The sequence below is a fragment of the Bombina bombina genome, chromosome 4, assembly GCF_027579735.1.
Source record: "Bombina bombina isolate aBomBom1 chromosome 4, aBomBom1.pri, whole genome shotgun sequence".
Classification (NCBI taxonomy): domain Eukaryota; kingdom Metazoa; phylum Chordata; class Amphibia; order Anura; family Bombinatoridae; genus Bombina; species Bombina bombina.
This window is the reverse complement of record NC_069502.1, coordinates 95,315,591-95,336,976: the sequence shown is the minus strand read 5'-3', so window position 1 is coordinate 95,336,976 and position 21,386 is coordinate 95,315,591. Positions and strand designations below refer to the sequence as shown.

The window sequence follows — 21,386 nt, the reverse complement described above, 5'->3', positions numbered from 1 at the left end:
CATTGCACTGTTGTAGTCAGCTCATATGAAGGTGAGCTGCAAGAGTTGGGCACTTAGGCTTGCATGCTAAGGGGGTTCAATGGGATAGCAATGGAGGAGAGGAACTGGGGTTAGGAAAAGTTAGTGTAGGTTGTATGAATCTCTGAACAGTAGAGTCTTGTGGAGCGAGGCAGAGAGTTCTATAGGAAGGGAGTTAGTCTGGAGAAGTCCTTTAAACAGGAATGTGAGGAGGTAACAAGAGAGGAGGAGAGTAGGAGGTCGTGAAAAGAGCGAAGGAAACGGGAGGGAGAATATCTAGAGACAAGGTCTGAGATATAGGCGGAGCAGGGCAGTTGAGGGCCGTTTATGTCAGATTGAGAATTTTGTGTTTAATCCTGGAGCCAAGCCAGTGAAGGGATTTGCAGAGAGGTGCAGCAGATGAAGAGTGACGTGTAAGGAAGATGAGCCTGGCAGAGGCATTCATTAAGGATAGTAAAGGAGCTAGGGGGCAGAAAGGCAGACCAGAGAGGATGGAGTTGCAGTAGTCGAGGCGGGAAAGGATGAGGGAGTGATTAATATCTTAGTTGTGTCATGTGTAAAGAAATGTCTAATTTTAGAGATGTTTTCAAGGTGGAAGCAGCAGGATCTAGCCAAGGACTGAATGTAAGGAGTGAAAGAAAGATCTGAGTCGTGTGACCCCAAGACATCAGGCATGCGGGGTAGGGGTAATAATAGAGTTATTGACAGTTATGGAGAAATAGGGGGTGGATATGTTGGAAGAAGTGGGGAAAATAGGGAGCTCAGTTTTGGAGAGATTTAGCTTAAGGTAGTGAGAGGACATCCAGGATGAGATATGAGAAAGACAGTTAGTGACACAGGTTAGTATGGAAGAAGATCTGGTGCAGAGAGGTAGATTTGGGTATCATCGCCATACAAATGATATTGAAACCCATAAATACTGTACATATGTACACAGATATAGATATTTATTGTATCAAAATACCATCAGATATACAGTATGTAGAAATATGTATGTATGAATAAATAGATTTTTTCTGCTGTGTGAAGAACATTGGAATTTTAAATATTAATATTTTCATGATGGCTTAAAGCATTTGAGAATATGTAATTGGGTTTTATGCGCAAGTAGGGTGTTAGATTTCCCCCCACTCTTTTCTTACATTAACGTGGTCGCAATATTCTAACTTCAGCTTTTTACGTGCATCGGGTTAGCACGTTACTTTTAACTTGTAATACGAGCGCTACCCGACACAAGCAAAACGCTTACTTCTAGCAGAGTTAGTACTCTTGTTATCCCAATAGCTCAGATGGCCTGCTCTAGAGGAAGAAGGAGGTTTGCAAACATTAACCTTTACCATTTCTGAAGCACTTTTACTCCGCTTTCTTGAGGGCGCTTCAGTGTGCGGTGCTATACAAATGAATCATCTACAAAACATTTACGAAAATGTCCCTTTATACATTGTAATCTGCCAGTAAAATGGTCAATTACTGGCAGTACTAATGCCTTTTAGCAATATCACTGAGACCTTGAACCAAAACTCTGCCAGTCTGTATAAGTCATACCTTTGTTCACTCACCTACTGAGCATGATGGATGCCTTCCTGGAAAATTTTGAAGTGGTTCCTGGTGGAGTATCTTAATTTTAACATTCTTATATTCAAAATTCATCATAATTATTTTAAGGACCAATACCGACTCCACATAATGCACAACTAGACTCATAAAAATTGAACGGATGACATTACTAAAGTGAGACACTCAACGGATGGAAATATACTCCCACCGGACCATCTTACTACCAGAAAGAAATACCTTCAGCTGAACACCACAAACAAGGTACACTTAAACTAAAAAAAAAAAAACACAGACTCAACCCATGCACAAATTGGGTTTTGGATTTCATCAACCATTTAGCAATGCTCAGATTTCATTTCTAAACACAAGAAAAACTAATTGATGAAGTCTATTTTACTAAAATACATTGGTTTTAAAACCCCTGCATGCTTTCTTATCTGTTATCTACAATGCAGCCTGAAGTGCAAAATCTCACACCTCACTCTGGCCTGAATCCTATAGAGCAGGGCAATGTAACCAGCCCCCACTGCTAACATTCCTACAAATACTAGAAGCTATTTTAACCCCTTCACTGCAGAGGGAATGACCACCTATACGCCCTCACATCTGCACTCCTTAAGACCCCAAAAAGCGGTCGTAGCACTCAGTCCCCCACTAGTGGCTACCCTAAAATCACTCAGCATTTTCAAAGGGACCGACAGGGGCTGTCGTGGAGGAAAATCAAAATTTAAAGTTCTATATCCTGACACTATCACAGCTGCCCCACCACACTGTCCACCCGCAAGCCCAATTGAAGTGATCCAACCTAAAAGCCACAAAAACCGCAATATCAAATCAAGAAAATTTCTCTGTGTGATCCCTATTAGAAGACACGTTGTCTCCAAAGTAAAGAGCAAAAACTCAGAATCCCAAGACTGTCCTATCAGAGAAATCCTATGCAATGTTAGATCAATAAAGAACAAAACAGCTATTATTTCCGACCTTATTGAAACATGTGAATTAGCATGCATCACAGAATCATGGTTAGATGAAAATGCAGGGCCTATTCTAGAGGCAGCTATTCCAGACAACTACACAGTGTTCCACCGCCCGAGACAAGATCGCAAAGGAGGCAGAGTTATGATCTGTGCAAAATCATCCTTAAATCCCAGACCAATATCAGTCCACAAAACCCAATCTTTTGAATGTGTAGCTGCCAGCCTCTCAATAGAGAGAGGATTCCAAATACTGCTAATATACAGACCCCCAGGAGATGGGAAGAGATTTCTTCAGGAACTCCCAGACCTTTTGGCTGGCTTAATCCTTGAACACCCCAGATGGCTTATATTAGGAGACTTCAACACTTGGATTGACAACACCCTATCCCTGCTTGGGCAGGATCTCCTCAGCTCGATGAGTACACTTGGCTTTACACAAATCGTCACCACTCCCACCCACAGAAAAGGTCATACACTTGATCTAGTGTTTCAATCTGGACTAGAAGTGTCACCAGTAACTGTAAAACCAGTTACCTGGTCAGACCACCACTCCATTCACTTCTCCATTGTATCACAATCAAGCAGACACCAGCCTCAGAACCTGGTCAAACACTGCTCATTAAAAGGGGTGACACCACTGGATGTAGCATCACATATGGATCTAAGTGAACTAATGGGCACCTGCGAAGACCCCAGCTCCTTAGTCCAACTCTACAACAAAACCATGAGAGACACCCTAGAAAGCATTGCACCATCTCGCATATGCACTGTGCAAACCCACAACAATGCACCGTGGTTTGATAGCTCCATCAGAGAAATGAAAAGAACAGGACGTAAGCTCGAGAGAAAGTGGCGCAGAACACATGATCCAGAGGATACCAAACATCTAAAAAAATATCAACCCAAGATAACTCAGAAAAAATCTTCATTTTTATCACGCGAAATTGCACTCTCCCACAATAGACCCAGGCAACTGTTTTGCACAGTAGAAAGGCTCTGCAAACCAGCATGCATGCTTAGCCCCACCAACTTTTCTCAGGATAAATGTGAAGCATTTGCGAACTTCTTCAGAGACAAGATTTCCTCAATCCGAACCACTATCACAGCAGGCCAAACAGTTACACACCAGAACCACTACAATGGACTGCCAGATTGCCCCAGTTTATGGTCCACTTTTACAAATGTGGATATAAAAGAAGTTAAAAACACCATACAAAGGTTGCACCCTACTACGTGTGACTTAGACCCTGCTCCAACTCAGCTCATATCTGGATGCATTGAAACACTCGCCCCAGTCCTCACAAAAATAGTGCAGTGTTCACTAAAAACAGGAGACTTCCCAGGTCCTCTAAAAGAAGCTGTGGTAAAACCACTCCTAAATAAACCTTTATTAGACCCAGACTGCATGACTAATTACAGACCAGTATCCAACCTTCCATTTCTGGGGAAAATAATTGAAAAAGTAGTGGCAACTCAACTGGAAGCCCATCTGTCACACCTAAACATATTCAATCCTTTCCAATCAGGCTTCAGATGCCGCCACAGCACTGAAACAGCGCTAGTCTGAGTGCTAAATGATCTCCTCATGGCAAGAGACAAAGGTGATTACTCCATTCTAATCCTCCTGGATCTCTCAGCTGCATTTGACACCATTGACCATAGGATTCTAATAGAGCGCTTGAAGTACATCTGTGGTCTAGGAGGCACAGTCCTTAACTGGTTTAAATCTTTCCTCGCTGGTAGATCACAGAGAGTAATATCAGGATCAAGCTCATCAGCACCAACAGAACTGGCCTGCGGAGTTCCACAAGGATCTATCCTGTCTCCCATGCTATTCGCAATTTACTTACTACCACTGAGGGACATCATTAACCGACATGGCCTAAGGTATCATTATTACGCTGATGACACACAACTCTACTTCTCCTTTGCTCCAGATACTACAGACCCAGCATGCTGCATAAACAGTTGCTTAACAGACCTCATCGAATGGATGAATGCTAGCTGTCTCAAAGTGAACCCGGACAAAACAGAGTAACTCTTGGTGAGGGGACCCCGAGCATCAAAAATATCCCACGATCACCCAACTGGCCTAGAGCTTGGAGGCTCTGAACTCATTAGTTCAGCAAAGGTACGAAACCTCGGAGTGCTAATTGACACTGGACTATCTTTTAAACAGCAGATTTCCTCCGTAATAAAATCTGCCTACTTTCATCTGAAAAACATAGCCAGGATACAACACTTAATTCCCCCGGATGATATGCCAACATTAATCCATGCATTTGTATCCTCTAGGCTAGATTACTGCAATGCACTTTACTTGGGCCTCCCAAAAAAAGAACTCCATCGCCTTCAGACAGTACAAAACGCAGCAGCCAGACTATTGACCAATCAAACTCGCTCCTGCCACATAACACCTGTTCTCCACTCCCTGCATTGGCTTCCAATTAAATGGTGAACATATTTTAAAATTGGCCTGCTGACTTTCAAAGCCTTAAACAACCAAGGCCCACAGTACCTGAAAGAGCTCCTGACACCCTACATCGTATCCCGTTCACTTAGGTCAGCCAACATATCCCTCCTCTCAGTGCCAAGAATAAGGACAAACTCAGGCTCCAGAGCATTCTGCCACGCTGCCCCTACTTTCTGAAACTCTTTACCATGCGCAATCAGAGAGGCACCGTCCTTATAGACTTTTAAAAAAAAACTAAAGACCCACCTCTTTCATCAGGCATTCAGTCCACTTATCTGACCTTCAGAAACTCCTAACTTTTATGTCTTATGTTGGTATATTTGTAAAGTGCTTTGAGTCTCACAGGGAGAAAAGCGTTATATAAATCGCAAATTATTATTATTATATTATTATAAGGCGGTGCTAGTAAAGACCTACCTTCTCCTGCTCCTGCCTAAGGAGATGACTGGCTTTAATACCGTGGTGGGAGTGGCCTGCAATCCCTCTGCACTGTTCAAGTAAAGTTGCAAACCTAGAGATGCCTACAGGCAATAGCAGCCTTTACCACCAGGCGGAGGATGTGAGCCAAACAACGCACACCGATAAAGTCAACCTCACAGAGAGCCTTCACCATATTGGCTGCTTTGTTGGTGACTCCAAAGGCCATTTCCACCTCCTACCCACTGTGCCACCATCCTTCTAAGAGACTGTGATATATTGTCAGTGGTATGTTACTCATCCAAGACCTGACTGGAGCTGCCTGCTGCTGCACCACCACTAGCAGTAGCACTACCCTCAAGCTCATCACTTGCATGGAGCTGCCACCACTGTGATGTTAGGGAGAGGAAGGCATGATGGCCACTTGGATCACTCCATAAGTCGGTGGTAATGTCACCTTACTATGATATATGTAATACTGATAGTATACTAGAAACAGTATAGTCAACAGACATACACTGTATGCATTATAACCAGCCACTGATACATTATTGTTATATATTCTACACACAATTGAAAAGGAATGCTTCACAACTACTATGGTGCTATAGAGAGCTTATAGCAAATTGACATGTACTTATGGTGCCCCCACTGCAATAACAAATATGGTTTCAATTAGATGAGGGGTACACTGTACTATGATATATGTAATAATGATAGTGTACTAGTAACAGTATAGGCAACAGACATGCATTGTGTGCAATAAAGCCAGCCACTGAGAAGCTATTATTATTATTAATTATTATTATTATATATTTTACACCCATATGAAAAGCTATGCCACTTCAATAAAAAATATGGTTTCAATTAGATGAGGGATATACCTTACTACAATATATTTAATACTGATAGTATACTACTAACAGTATATGCAACAGACATGCACTGTGTGCAATGTAGCCAACGACTGAGAAATTATTAATATTAATTATTGTATTTGTTATATATTTTACACCCAAATGAAAAGGTATGCTACGTAACTAATATGGTGCTATAGAGAGACTATAACAAACTCCCAGGAACCCATGGTGCCCCCACTGCAATTACAAAAGAATATTATTTCAATTAGATAAAGGGGTACTACTGCAGTGCAAAAAAAAAAAAAAGCCCTAAAACTGCATACTGGCAGAATGTCTGCCAGAACCTAAGATGGTGATGACCAGTGGGGGAGGGCGGAGGGAAGAGCTGTATGGGAGGGATCAGTTTCGTATCATGTGTCATGTGGTAGGGTAATACCTACAGTACAATAATATTACCCTTTTTAGCTGACTAATTAACCCCTTAGCTGTCAGGAATATTAGAAGTGTGCTGCGCAGGTGCAATTAGTGGCCTTCTAATTTCCAAAAAGCAATGGCACAGCGAAACGATAGCATGAAATATACCAAAACGGGACTAGATCAATACCTTGGGTTGTCTACTAATAAAAATAATATATAGTTTTTATAGGTAAATAAAAACAAACAAAAAAACAAACAAGTGTTCATTTCTGTTTAAATGGAATGATAGCAAAAATGCTAAAAATTCTCTGGTATTTTGTGCCAGTATTTCTCTAAAATTCCCGGTAACAAAGGGGTTGAATTCAAACAATTTTTCCAAAACAAAGGCAGGAGACTTACCTACCAGTCCCAGCTATGGCTATACTGCAATATATATTATGCTACAACACTAAACTAGTAAAGGAAAGTGATAAATCCCTGGTCTCCAGAGTGGAAAAAAAAAATATAATGCAGTATGTGCAGTTACACTGCACTGCAAGAAAAAATTATATTCTGCACACAAAGGATTTTTTCCCAACACACAGCAGATAGAGGCACACACAACTGCATTATTCAGAAGCTGAAGTGAAAGTGATTAAATATGACAGATGTTCACTAGACTAGTGAGTCCCAATGTGCTTAGAGCAATATGGCTGCACCTCTCTGACGAGGCCTAAAGAAGGCCAAAACAATTGTCTGGTGTTGCCAAGTTCCTTGTTCAGAGAAAGATTGACCAGTATTTTGGGGCTGGACTGACCTTACTTGGCAAAATTAGACTGATATACTTCAGGAAACATATTCTCTGTGAAAAGCACAATTAGGCAATAAGAGGCTGCACCCCTCCAGTAACTCACCATAGAACAAGCTACGGAGGTGTTGTTTGTTCCTGAGAGAGCAATTTTTTTTCTATATGCATATGAAAAATGTTGTTACTCAGTCATTTCGGTCCCCTGTCCATTCCTCTAGTTACTATGCGGACAACTGGACAAATGTGCCAAAATTTCGGTGTATAACAAAACCACTGAAAATACAGGACAAAGTTAATGGTAAGGCATATGACACCCCAAAAAAAGTGTTTTGTGATTAAGACAGAGCATACAATTTTAGAAAATGTTCCCTTTTACTTCTATTATAATTTTTTTGTTCCCATGGTATTCTTTGATGAAGAGATAACCAGGTAGGTGTCTGCTGCACTACATGGAAGGAAATAGTGCTGCCATCTAGTGCTCTTGCTGATGTATAACATTCTTGCAAAACTGCTCCCATAGGGGCATATTTATCAACCTCCGTATGGAGCTTGATGCGCCGTGTTTCTGGCGAGCCTTCAGGCCTTCACAAGCTGTTCCATAAACTGTCCGCCTGCTCTGAGGCGGCGGACAGACATCGCCGGAAATCAACCTGATCGAATACGATTGGGTTAATTGACACCCCCTGCTGGCAGCCGATTGGCCGCAAATCTGCAGGGGATGGCATTGCACCAGCAGTTCACAAGAACTGCTGGTGCAATGATAAATGCAGAGAGCATATGCTGTCTGCATTTTTCGATGTGCAGCAGACATGATTCGCAATATTGGATCATGTCCGCTCGCACAATGTTAAATCGGCCCCATATAGTTCTCCAGACATGTGCACTCGCATGAGCTTAAACCCATGCTTTTCAAGAAAAGATACCAAGAGAATGAAGAAAATTTGATAATAGAAATAAATTAGAAAATTGTATAAAATTGAAAGCTCTATTTGAATCATTAAAGAAAAAATGTTGGGTTTTGTGGCCCTTTAAAAATTAACTTTTATTAAATAATTAAAACATGTGACACATGGAGGATGGTACAAAAATATGATAAAGACACCCAGTATGAAAATGCAGAGCTTTACCAACAGGTACCAGTAAAGGGTTAAATTAAGAAAGCTGTTAGCACATGAGGAAAGAGAAATCCAAATGATGTGGCAGCAATTAGTGAAATGAAATTAATTTATTAAGCACAGCAAACACATGCGGCGTTTCGGAACTCCTTCCCTTAATCATGTACTAAGTATAGTGGTACAAGGCATCTTTATATACCCTTCCACCACCAGGGGGCAGTGAAGAGGTATTTACATGTTCACATATTTAACTCTTTCCTGAATATGTCATACCAATAATAGAATGACACCACACATATATACAAACAGCTGATACAAAATGTTCATGCAAAAACATTACATTTAAAAACAATAAACTTATACTATGATACATTATTCAAACAAGTTACATTTTTCCAAAAGAGGGTTAATTATAGAGATGCAAGCAATTCCTTTATCACTTTAATATTTAATCATGATTCGTAAAAACTTTGGAAATTCATAGCAAAAGGGATAACGTTCTACAAAAATACTGACAAATCCCGGTCTCTGTTTAAACCAATTGGTTCTAAAGTGCCTAATTCAAATATCCAATAACGTTCTTTTTGATGTAATAGAAGTTCCCTATTGCCACCTCTCCTAGGTCTAGGGACAAAATCTATAATTTGGAAACAAAGTTGGTTAATGGCATGACCCACAGAATTAAAGTGTCAGGCAATAGGGGCTAACTTGTTGTGAATCCTAATGGAACTTTTATGTTCTATAATCCTGTCCCTAATAGGTCTAGTAGTTTCCCCTACATAGCTCCACCCACATGGGCATTTGATGAGGTAGATAACAAATTTTGAATGACAAGTAAAGAAATCTTTAATTTGATATTTTTTACCCGAGCTCGGATGAAAAAAACTGATCCTTTGATCATGTTGCCGCAACATGAGCAGCCCAGACAAGGGTAACAACCGTTATTCTTACTAGTCAAATATCTCTGATTATCTTTCAACAAAGCAGACCCAATATCAGCCCTAATCAGCTTTTGGTGTAAATTAACCTATTTTGAAAGCAGACATAGGAGGCTCTGAAAATTCAGAAGTATTAGGGTAACACTTGGAAAGAAGGGGCCAATGTTTCTTAATAATGTTAATAGTATAACTTTGAGCATTAAATTCTGACACAAAGACCATTCGTTGGAGATCATTATCCCTATTTTTCTTCTTATTAGTGTCTTATTTATCTTTTTTATCAGAAGATAATAAGGCTTCTCTAGACATTAAAGAGACTGATTTGACCTCTTTTTCCAAAATACAATTAGGGTAACCACGTTCATGAAAACGATCTTTCATTTCCCCTAATCTAAAATCAAACAAATTCAAACAAATGCTTATCTGTCACTATTCTCAGCACTCTTAATAATTGACTCCTTGGGAGTGCTTTCAGTAAAGATAAGGGGTGGGCACTGTCAAAGTGTAGGATACTGTTGCGGTCAGTTGGTTTTCTAAATAGGTCTATCATTAGAAATTAGGGGAAAGGAAAGATCGTTTTCTTGAACGTGGTTACCCTAATTGTATTTTGGATAAAGAGCTTAAATCGGTCTCTTTAATCTCTAGAGAAAGGAACGAATGGTCTTTGTGTCAGAATTTAATGCTCAAAGATATACTATTAATAACATTATTAAGAAACATTGGCCCCTTCTTTCCAAGTGTTACCCTAATACTTCTGAATTTTCAGAGCCTCCTATGTCTGCTTTCAAAAGAGGTTATAATTTACACCAAAAGCTGATTAGGGCTGATATTTATCATCCGAGCTAGCGTAAAAAATATCAAATTAAAGATTTCTTTACTTGTCATTCAAAATTTGTTATCTACCTCATCAAATGCCCATGTGGGTGGAGCTATGTAATGGAAACTACTAGGCCTATTAGGGACAGGATTATAGAACATAAAAGTTCCATTAGGATTCACAACAAGTTAGCCCCTATTGCCTGTCACTTTCTGTGGGTCATGCCATTAACCAACTTTGTTTCCAAATTATAGATTTTGTCCCTAGACCTAGGAGAGGTGGCAATAGGGAACTTCTATTACATCAAAAAGAACGTTATTGGATATTTGAATAAGGCACTTTAGAACCAATTGGTTTAAACAGAGACTGGGATTTGTCAGTATTTTAGAACTTTATCCCTTTTGCTATGAATTTCTCAAGTTTTTATGAATTATGATTAAATAATAAAGTGATAAAGGAATTGCTTGCATCTCTATAATTAACCCTCTTTTGGAAAAATTTAACTTGTTTGAATAATGTATCATAGTAGATCATTTCTTGCTGTATTCATATTTTATATATAATATGGGTGGCATTATTGTATGTACCCATCACAATAAGTTTATCATTTTTGAATGTAATGTTTTTGCATTAACTTTTTGTATCAGCTGTTTGTATATATGTGTGGTGGCATTCTATTATTGGTATGACATATTCAGGAAAGAGTTAAATATGTGAACATGTTAATACCTCTTCACTGCCCCCTGGGGGTGGAAGGGTATATAAAGATGCCTTGTACCACTATACTTAGTGCATGATTAAGGGAAGGAGTTCCCGAAACGTTGCATGTGTTTGCTGTGCTTAATAAATGAATTTCATTTCACTAATTGCTGCCACATCATTTGGATTTCTCTTGGCATTACTGGTAGGGTATGGTGGTACCCCTATGTGCCGTGTAAGTGACCTGTGTGCTGGATGACATTGTTTGTTTTGTAGCACATGAGGAAAAACAGTAGTTGTCAGTTTAATGTTCCTTCAAGGGATTATTTATATTATGTTACTTACAGAATTTTATTTTGCATCCTCATTGTTTCTTAGGTCTGCAGTTTCCTTTAGATGCCCTATAAGTACTTATCTTCTTGCTCCCCCAGCTGCCTTTTCTGACATCTGTGATAGTGTGGTACAGCTATTTAACACCTCTACTACCTACCTCTTTTTAGATAACTAGAGAGTGCTCCCACACCTCTGCTCAAGCTATCCTTCAAAAGTTAAGGTGGCTGAGTACCCAACTTCACCTGGATGCACCACGTGATGACTTAGAAGTAAAAATAAAAATGTAGCTTTAATAATAAATAAAAATAGTAGCCAGATGGGAGGTTGGTGGAACAAGAAGATATGTACAAGGGTCTAAAACAAATCAAATTCAAAGTAATGACTGCAGACTTGGCAAGAGAGATTTAGAGGCACATTTAATTAACATGCTATAAAAAAAAATCAATGTTTACCGTCCCTTTAATATATACAAGTGTACAAGAGAAAAGGAAGAAAGCTGATATGATAGAAGCCTTCACATATATTAAGGGATTTACAATAGCTTTTCACAAGAGGGCAAACACCAGAACTAGGGGTCATGATCTCTAGTAGTGATGTCGCGAACAGTTTGCCGGAGAACAGTTACCGGCAATCATAGCTTGTTCGCGTTCGCCACGGCGGGCGAACATATGCGATGTTCGTTCCGCCCCCTATTCGTCATCATTGAGTAAACTTTGACCCTGTATCTCACAGTCTGCAGACACATTTCAGCCAATCAGCAGCAGACACTCCCTCCCAGACTCTCCCAGCTCCTGGGCAGCAGCCATTTTAGATTCATTCTGATCCTGCATTCTTAGTGAGAGGAGGGATAGTGCTGCTGCTTCTGATTTTATAGGGAAATTGATAGCTAGGCTAGTGTATTCAGTGTCCACTACAGTCCTGAAGGACTCATCTGATCTCTGCTGTAAGGACAGCACCCCAAAAAGCCCTTTTCAGGGCTAGAACATCAGTCTTTTTTTTTTTTCTTTGTAATCTAATAGCAGTTGCCTGCCTGGCACTGCCAGCCTGTGTGTCAGGCTCACAGCATATACTGTGCCTACTTGCTCAGTGCCACCAGTCATATATGGTGTAGCATTACTGTAAAATTAAAAAAAAAAAAACTTTTACATCAGTCTGCTAGTGTAATCTAATTTCAGTTGCCAGGCCAGCCTGCCACTGCCAGCCAGCCTGTGTGTCAGGCTCACAGCATATACTGTGCCTACTTCCTCATATCTGGTGTAACATTAGTGTAAATTTAAAAAAAAAACTTTTACATCAGTCTGCTAGTGTAATCTAATTGCAGTTGCCTGCCTGCCAGCGTGTGTGCCAGGCCCACTTGCCAACAAGTGCCACCAATCATATTTGTTATAACAGTAGTGTAAATATTTTAAAAAAAAACTTTTTTGACTGTGAAACATCAGTCTGCTAGTGTACTCTAATTGCAGTTGCCTGCCTGCCAACTAGTGCCACCAATCATATTTGTTATAACAGTAGTGTAAATATTTAAAAAAAAAATTTTTGACTGTGAAACATCAGTCTGCTAGTGTAATCTAATTGCAGTTGCCTGCCTGCCCGCGTGTGTGCCAGGCCCACTTGCCAACAAGTGCCAGCAATCATATTTGTTATAACAGTAGTGTAAATATTTAAAAAAAAAAAATTTTGACTGTGAAACATCAGTCTGCTAGTGTAATCTTATTGCAGTTGCCTGCCTGCCAGCGTGTGTGCCAGGCCCACTTGCGAAGTTAGTGGCACCACTCATATTTGTTGTAACGGTAGTGTAAATATTTAAAAAAAAAACTTTTTTGACTGTGAAACATCAGTCTGCTAGTGTAATCTTATTGCAGTTGCCTGCCTGCCAGCGTGTGTGCCAGGCCCACTTGCCAAGTTAGTGGCACCACTCATATTTGTTGTAACAGTAGTGTAAATATTTAAAAAAAAACTTTTTTGACTGTGAAACATCAGTCTGCTAGTGTAATCTAATTGCAGTTGCCTGCCTGCTTGCCAGCGTGTGTGCCAGGCCCACTTGCCAACTAGTGCCACCAATCATATTTGTTATAACAGTAGTGTAAATATTTAAAAAAAAAACTTTTTTGACTGTGAAACATCAGTCTACTAGTGTAATCTAATTGCAGTTGCCTACCTGCCAGCGTGTGTGCCAGGCCTACTTGCCAAGTTAATGGCACCACTCATATTTGTTGTAACAGTAGTGTAAATATTTTAAAAAAAAACTTTTTTGACTGTGAAACATCAGTCTGCTAGTGTAATCTTATCGCAGTTGCCTGCCTGCCAGCGTGTGTGCCAGACCCACTTGCCAAGTTAGTGGCACCACTCATATTTGTTGTAACAGTAGTGTAAATATTTTAAAAAAAACTTTTTTGACTGTGAAATATCAGTCTGCTAGTATAATCTAATTGCAGTTGCCTGCCTGCCAGCGTGTGTGCCAGGCCCACTTGGCAACTAGTGCCACCAATCATATTTGTTATAACAGTAGTGTAAATATTTAAAAAAAAAAACTTTTTTGACTGTGAAACATCAGTCTGCTAGTGTAATCTAATTGCAGTTGCCTGCCTGCCAGTGTAATCTAATTGCAGTTGCCTGCCTGCCGCACGTCTTGTAATTCTCTGTCTGTGAAATGATATATCTATCAAATCTATCTCTTTATCTATCAAATCTATCTAACTATCAATCGTATCTATCAAATGAATATTGCATCTATTGATCTATGTAATTTTGTATCCATCAAATGTATATTGCATCTATTGATCTATGTAATTTGTATCTATCAAATGTATATTGCATCTATTGATCTATGTAATTTGTATCTATCAAATGTATATTGCATCTATTGATCTATGTAATTTGTATCTATCAAATGTATATTGCATCTAATGATCTATGTAATTTGTATCTATCAAATGTATATTGCATCTATTGATCTATGTAATTCGTATCTATCAAATGTATATTGCATCTATTGATCTTTGTAATTTGTATCTATCAAATGTATCTTGCATCTATTGATCTATGTAATTCGTATCTATCAAATGTATATTGCATCTATTAATCTATGTAATTTGTATCTATCAAATGTATATTGCATCTATTGATCTATGTAATTCGTATCTATCAAATGTATATTGCATCTATTGATCTATGTAATTTGTATCTATCAAATGTATATTGCATCTATTGATCTATGTAATTTGTATCTATCAAATGTATATTGCATCTATTGATCTATGTAATTTGTATCTATCAAATGTAGATTGCATCTATTGATCTATGTAATTTGTATCTATCAAATGTATATTGCATCTATTGATCTATGTAATTTGTATCTATCAAATGTATATTGCATCTATTGATCTATGTAATTTGTATCTATCAAATGTATATTGCATCTATTGGTCTATGTAATTTGTATCTATCAAATGTATATTGCATCTATTGATCTATGTAATTTGTATCTATCAAATGTATATTGCATCTATTGATCTATGTAATTCGTATCTATCAAATGTATATTGCATCTATTGATCTATGTAATTCGTATCTATCAAATGTTTATTGCATCTATTGATCTATGTAATTTGTATCTATCAAATGTATATTGCATCTATTGATCTATGTAATTTGTATCTATCAAATGTATATTGCATCTATTGATCTATGTAATTTGTATCTATCAAATGTATATTGCATCTATTGATCTATGTAATTCGTATCTATCAAATGTATATTGCATCTATTGATCTATGTAATTTGTATCTATCAAATGTATATTGCATCTATTGATCTATGTAATCTATGTATCTATCTATCAAATCTATCTATCTCGTGGTTGTGCAAATGGACTGTTTGCGGTTGTTTGCGGTGCGTTACACGGGGAGTTTGGTCTGTCACTGTGAAGCGGGCATAACCCTTACACTACCTGATCGATACAACATCATACCTGATGTTTTAAAGCACGTTATTCCAAACAATTTAGGAATCTTAGGTGATTTATGCCCTTTATAGCTTAAAACCAGACTCTGCATCAACTATGTAATTTTCCATGGGAGTTTTAGATCCCCCTCCGGCATGCCACAGTCCAGGTGTTAGTCCCCTTGAAACAACTTTTCCATCACTATTGTGGCCAGAAAGAGTCCGTGTGGGTTTTAAAGTTTGACTGCCTATTGAAGTCAATGGCGGTTCGCCCGGTTCGCCGGTTCGCGAACAGTTCCGGAAATTTGAGTCCGCCGTTCGCGAACCGAAATTTTTAGGTTCGCGACATCACTAATCTCTAGTTGAAGGGTAATAGGTTCAGGAGTAGTTTAGAGGAAACTTGTTGATTGTGATCAGACTCACAAAAGAGATGGTAATGACAATACTGCAATGAATTTCAAGAATACCTGGGGAATACATAAGGTTTTCTTTGTGATTCAATAAACTTGCACTTCAGAAGGAACTATGTGCAGACTCATTGGGTTTCCTTGCTCATATTTGCTTTAAAACCTATATTTAGTTTATATCCCTAACATGCACCTTATATATTGTAAACAAAAATGTAAATGAGTACCTTGATATGAGTCTCTTTGTCTCCCATTATAGGGTCCAGTTGTACACACAATAACTTTTGGAGACATGAATGTTATTTTGCAAGGAACTCCTAGCAAAGACAAACCAAACAAACAATTTGTAAATCTGTATGATTCTATAGATTTTTTTTATGTTCCTATCACTATCAAAGTCTCTATCTATCTATCTATCTATCTATCTATCTATCTATCTATCTATCTATCTATCTATCTATCTATCTATCTATCTATCTATCATATATGATAGCTTTAGCCCTTACTTGCTCACACTCTGGATGTTCTGCTCATAATATAAACAGTCCATTCCTTTGGTCTCTAGAACACTGCTTGCATCCCACATCTCTAACAACACCTTAAAATTTATGGACGATTTATGTGGCATTGCCTCCAATCCACTTAAACTAAGGCATCAGAAGGATCAATCTCAGGCAATTACAATCCACCATCTGTTCTCTTAAAGGGACATGAACCCCAAAAAATGTATTTCATGATTCAGACAGAGAATACAATTTTAAACAATTTTCCAATTTACATCTATTATTTAATTTGCTTCCTTCTCTTGTTATCCTATGCTGAAAGGTTTATCTAGGCAAACTCAGGAGCAGCAGAGAACCTAGGTTCTAGCTGTTGATTGGTGGTTGCATATATATATAGATTGTGATTGACTCACCCATGTGTTCAGTTAGAAACCAGTAGTGCATTGCTGCTCCTTCAACAAATAATACCAGGATAATTAAACAAATTAGATAATAGAAGTAAGTTAGAAATTTGTTTAAAATTGCATTCTCTATCTGAATCATGAAAGAAAAAAATGGGTTTCATGTCCCTTTAAGTGCTTATTTCTTTGCTTATGACCTGATATCCAATGTGCTTTCCTCAGACTCCGCCTCTTAATGCTTGCACCACAAATCATCCCTATCTCTGCAACAAATTACTCATTAAGTTATACTACTCTCAACTCTGAACCAAACATTTCATTTACCTTAGTTGTTATAATCAACATTTGCAGCATTATATGATATTGCTTATATATTACTAATATATTAATAATATATTACCTGTGATGCTGATGTTAGTGGGATGATGAAATGAGTTCCCAGAAATAGTAATATCAGTTCCCCCTCCTTTGCTCCCAAAAACAGGAGTTACAGATGTGATTTCTAGGGGAAGAATGAATATGAATGATAAAATTACAAATTTGTAGTCTACATATAACTAATTAATGTAATCCTTTGGTTATGTTATCCTAATAAACGGCTAGATTACGAGTTTTGCATTAGAGGCTATGCGGTGCTAACGAGCAGTTTTGTGCCACCGCTCACTTACCTGCAGCGCTGGTATTACGGGTTTTTACAAACCTGTCGTTAAAAGGCAAGAAGTGAGCATTGAGCAAAATGTTGCTCAATACTGCACTCCAATACCAGCGTTGCTTAAGTCAGCGGTGATCTGGTCGTACGTGCTCGTGTAAATTTCCCCATAGGAGTCAACGGGGAGAGCAGGCTGAGAAAAAGTCTAACACCTGCAAAAAAACAGCGTAAAACTCACTAACGCAGCCCCATTGATTCCTATGGGGAAATAAAATGTATGTCTACACCTAACACCCTAACATGAACCCCGAGTCTAAACACCCCTAATCTTACACTTATTAACCCCTAATCTGCTGCCCCCGACATCGCTGACACCTGCATTATATTTTTTAACCCCTAATCTGCCACTCCAGACACCGTCGCCACCTACATTATACTTATGAACCCCTAATCTGCTGCCCCCAACATCGCCGACACCTACATTATATTTATTAACCCCTAATCTGCAGCCCCCAACGTCGCCGCCACTATATTAAATGTATTAACCCCTAAACCTAAGTCTAACCCTAACCCTAACACCCCCTAACTTAAATATAATTTAAATAAATCTAAATAAAAATAATATAATTAACTACATTATTCCTATTTAAAACTAAATACTTACCTATAAAATAAACCCTAAGCTAGCTACAATATAACTAATAGTTACATTGTAGCTAGCTTAGGGTTTATTTTTATCTAACAGGCAAGTTTGTATTTATTTTAACTAGGTACAATAGTTATTAAATAGTTATTAACTATTTAATAACTACCTAGCTAAAATAAATACAAAAGTACCTGTAGCATAAAACCTAACCTAGGTTACAATATCACCTAACACTACACTATAATTAAATACATTTACTAAATTAAATACAATTACATAAATTAAAATAAATTAGCTAAAGTACAAAAAAACCCCACTTAATTACAGAAAATAATAAAGAAATGACAGATATTTAAACTAATTACACCTAATCTAATAGCCCTATCAAAATAAACCCCCCCCCCCAAAAAAAAAAAAAAAACCTAGCCTAAACTAAACTACCAATAGCCCTTAAAAGGGCCTTTTGCGGGGCATTGCCCCAAAGTTATCAGCTCTTTTACCTGTAAAAAAAAAATACAAACAACCCCCCCCAACAGTAAACCCACCACCCACACAAACAACCCCCCAAATAAAATACTATCTAAAAAAACCTAAGCTTCCCATTGCCCTGAAAAGGTCATTTGGATGGGCATTGCCCTTAAAAGGGCAGTTAGCTCTTTTGCAGGCCCAAACCCTAACCTAAAAATAAAACCCACCCAATACACACTTAAAAAAACCTAACACTAACCCCCTGAAGATCGACTTACAGTTCTGAAGACCGGACATCCATCCTCAAGGAAGCAGCAGAAGTTTCATCCAACCGGGCCAAAGTCCTCAACGAAGTCGGGAGAAGTCTTCATCCAAGCCAGGTGAAGTGGTCTTCCAGACAGGCAGAAGTCTTCATCCAGACAGCATCTTCTATCTTCATCCATCCGACGCGGAGCGGGTCCATCTTCAAGACATCCGACGCGGAGCATCCTCTTCATTCGACGACTACCCGACGAATGAAGGTTCCTTTAAGTGACATCATCCAAGATTGCGTCCCTTAGATTCTGATTGGCTGATAGAATTCTATCAGCCAATCGGAATTAAGGTTGAAAAATTCCTATTCGCTTATGCAATCAGCCAATAGGATTGAACTTCAATCCTATTGGCTGATCCAATCAGCCAATAGGATTGAGCTTGCATTCTATTGGCTGATTGGAACAGCCAATAGAATGCAAGCTCAATCCTATTGGCTGATTGGATCAGCCAATAGGATTGAAGTTCAATCCTATTGGCTGATTGCATCAGCCAATAGGAATTTTTCAACCTTAATTCCGATTAGCTGATAGAATTCTATCAGCCAATCGGAATCTAAGGGATGCCATCTTGGATGACGTCACTTAAAGGTACCTTCATTCGTCGGATGAAGAGGATGCTCCGTGTCGGATGTCTTGAAGATGGACCCGCTCCACGTTGGATGGATGAAGATAGAAGATGCCGTCTGGATGAAGACTTCTGCCTGTCTGGAGGACCAATTCACCCGGCTTGGATGAAGACTTCTCCCGGCTTCGTGGAGGACTTTGGCCGGTTGGATGAAGACTTCTGTCGCTTCCTTGAGGATGGATGTCCGGTCTTCAGAACTGTAAGTCGATCTTCAGAGGGCTAGTGTTAGTTTTTTTAAGGGTGTATTGGGTGTGTTTTATTTTTAGGTTAGGGTTTGGGCCTGCAAAAGAGCTAACTGCCCTTTTAAGGGCAATGGGGAGCTTAGGTTTTTTTAGATAGTATTTTATTTTGGGGGTTGTTTGTGTGGGTGGTGGGTTTTACTGTTGGGGGGTTGTTTGTATTTTTTTTACAGGTAAAAGAGCTGATAACTATGGGGCAATGCCCCACAAAATGCCCTTTTAAGGGCTATTGGTAGTTTAGTTTAGTCTAGGGTTTTTTTTATTTTGGGGGGCTTTTTTATTTTGATAGGGCTATTAGATTAAGTGTAATTAGTTTAAATATCTGTAATTTGTTTATTATTTTCTGTAATTTAGTGTTTGTTTTTGTACTTTAGCTAATTTAATTTAATTTAGGTAATTGTATTTAATTTAGTAAATTTATTTAATTATAGTGTAGTGTTAGGTGTTATTGTAACTTAGGTTAGGTTTTATTTTACAAGTACTTTTGTATTTATTTTAGCTAGGTAGTTATTAAATAGTTAATAAATATTTAATAACTATTGTACCTAGTTAAAATAAATACAAACTTGCCTGTAAAATAAAAATAAACCCTACGCTAGCTACAATGTAACTATTAGTTATATTGTAGCTAGCTTAGGATTTATTTTATAGGTAAGTATTTAGTTTTAAATAGGAATAATTTAGGTAATAATAGCAATTTTTATTTAGATTTATTTAAATTATATTTAAGTTAGGGGGTGTTAGGGTTAGACTTAGGTTTCGGGGTTAATACATTTAGTATAGTGGCGGCGACATTGGGGGTGGCAGATTAGGGGTTAATAAGTGTAGGTAGGTGGCGGCGATGTTAGGGACGGCAGATTAGGGGTTAATAATATTTAACTAATGTTTGCGAGGCGGGAGTGCGGCGGTTTAGGGGTTAATATGTTTATTATAGTGGCGGCAACGTTGGGGGTGGCAGATTAGGGGTTAATAAGTGTAGGTAGGTTGCAGCGACATTGGGGGCGGCAGATTAGCGGTTAATAAATATAATATAGGTGGCGGCGATGTTGGGGGCAGCAGATTAGGGGTTCATAAATATAATGTAGGTGGCGGCGGTGTCCGGAGCAGCAGATTAGGGGTTAAAAATTTAATTTTAGTGTTTGCGATGCGAGAGTGCCTCGGTTTAGGGGTTAATAGGTAGTTTATGGGTGTTAGTGTACTTTTTAGCACTTTAGTTATGAGTTTTATGTTACGGCGTTGTACCATAAACCTCTTAACTACTGACTTTTAAATGCGTTAGGGATCATGGAGGTAGAGGGTGTACCGCTCACTTTTTGGCCTCCCAGGACAGACTCGTAATACTGGCGCTATGGAAGTCCCATAGAAAAAAGACTTTACAAAGTTTACGTAAGTCGTTTTGCGGTAAGGCCAAATAAGTGTGCGGTGACCCTAGACCTTCAAGACTCGTAATAGCAGCGGTAGTGAAAAAGCAGCGTTAGGACCTTTTTAACGCTGCTTTTTTACCTTAACGCACAACTCGTAATCTAGCGGTATGTTAATTTTCCATGAACACATAAAGTCTAGAGTACAGGTCATGAACTGTATGGGAAAAAACAAAAATATATCTAAATAAGCTATTGCTGGGATAAGATCAGCGGAATATTGTTTATCGTGAATATTTTTTAACATTTAAAGTTACCTAAAAATTGAATATAAAGGGAGTGGTATTTTTTTTTTCTGCAATCCCGAAAACCCCACTAGAGTTAAGCTTTTTGCACTAGTTTGGTTGCGCTCATATTACAAGT

At 38.5% G+C, this 21,386-nt stretch overlaps 1 protein-coding gene across 1 annotated transcript in view; it reads right to left on the bottom strand.

Annotated features, from left to right (window-relative positions):
• The window catches only part of PKHD1 (PKHD1 ciliary IPT domain containing fibrocystin/polyductin), a 1,710,134-nt gene that overhangs the window by 1,498,058 nt on the left and 190,690 nt on the right, over positions 1-21,386 (bottom strand). The window contains exons 13-14 of the mRNA XM_053709557.1: positions 17,062-17,163; positions 15,985-16,074 (exon numbers count right to left, since the gene is read on the bottom strand). Of these exons, the coding sequence (XP_053565532.1) occupies positions 15,985-16,074; positions 17,062-17,163 (192 nt within the window). The remainder of the gene's footprint in view (positions 1-15,984; positions 16,075-17,061; positions 17,164-21,386) is intronic.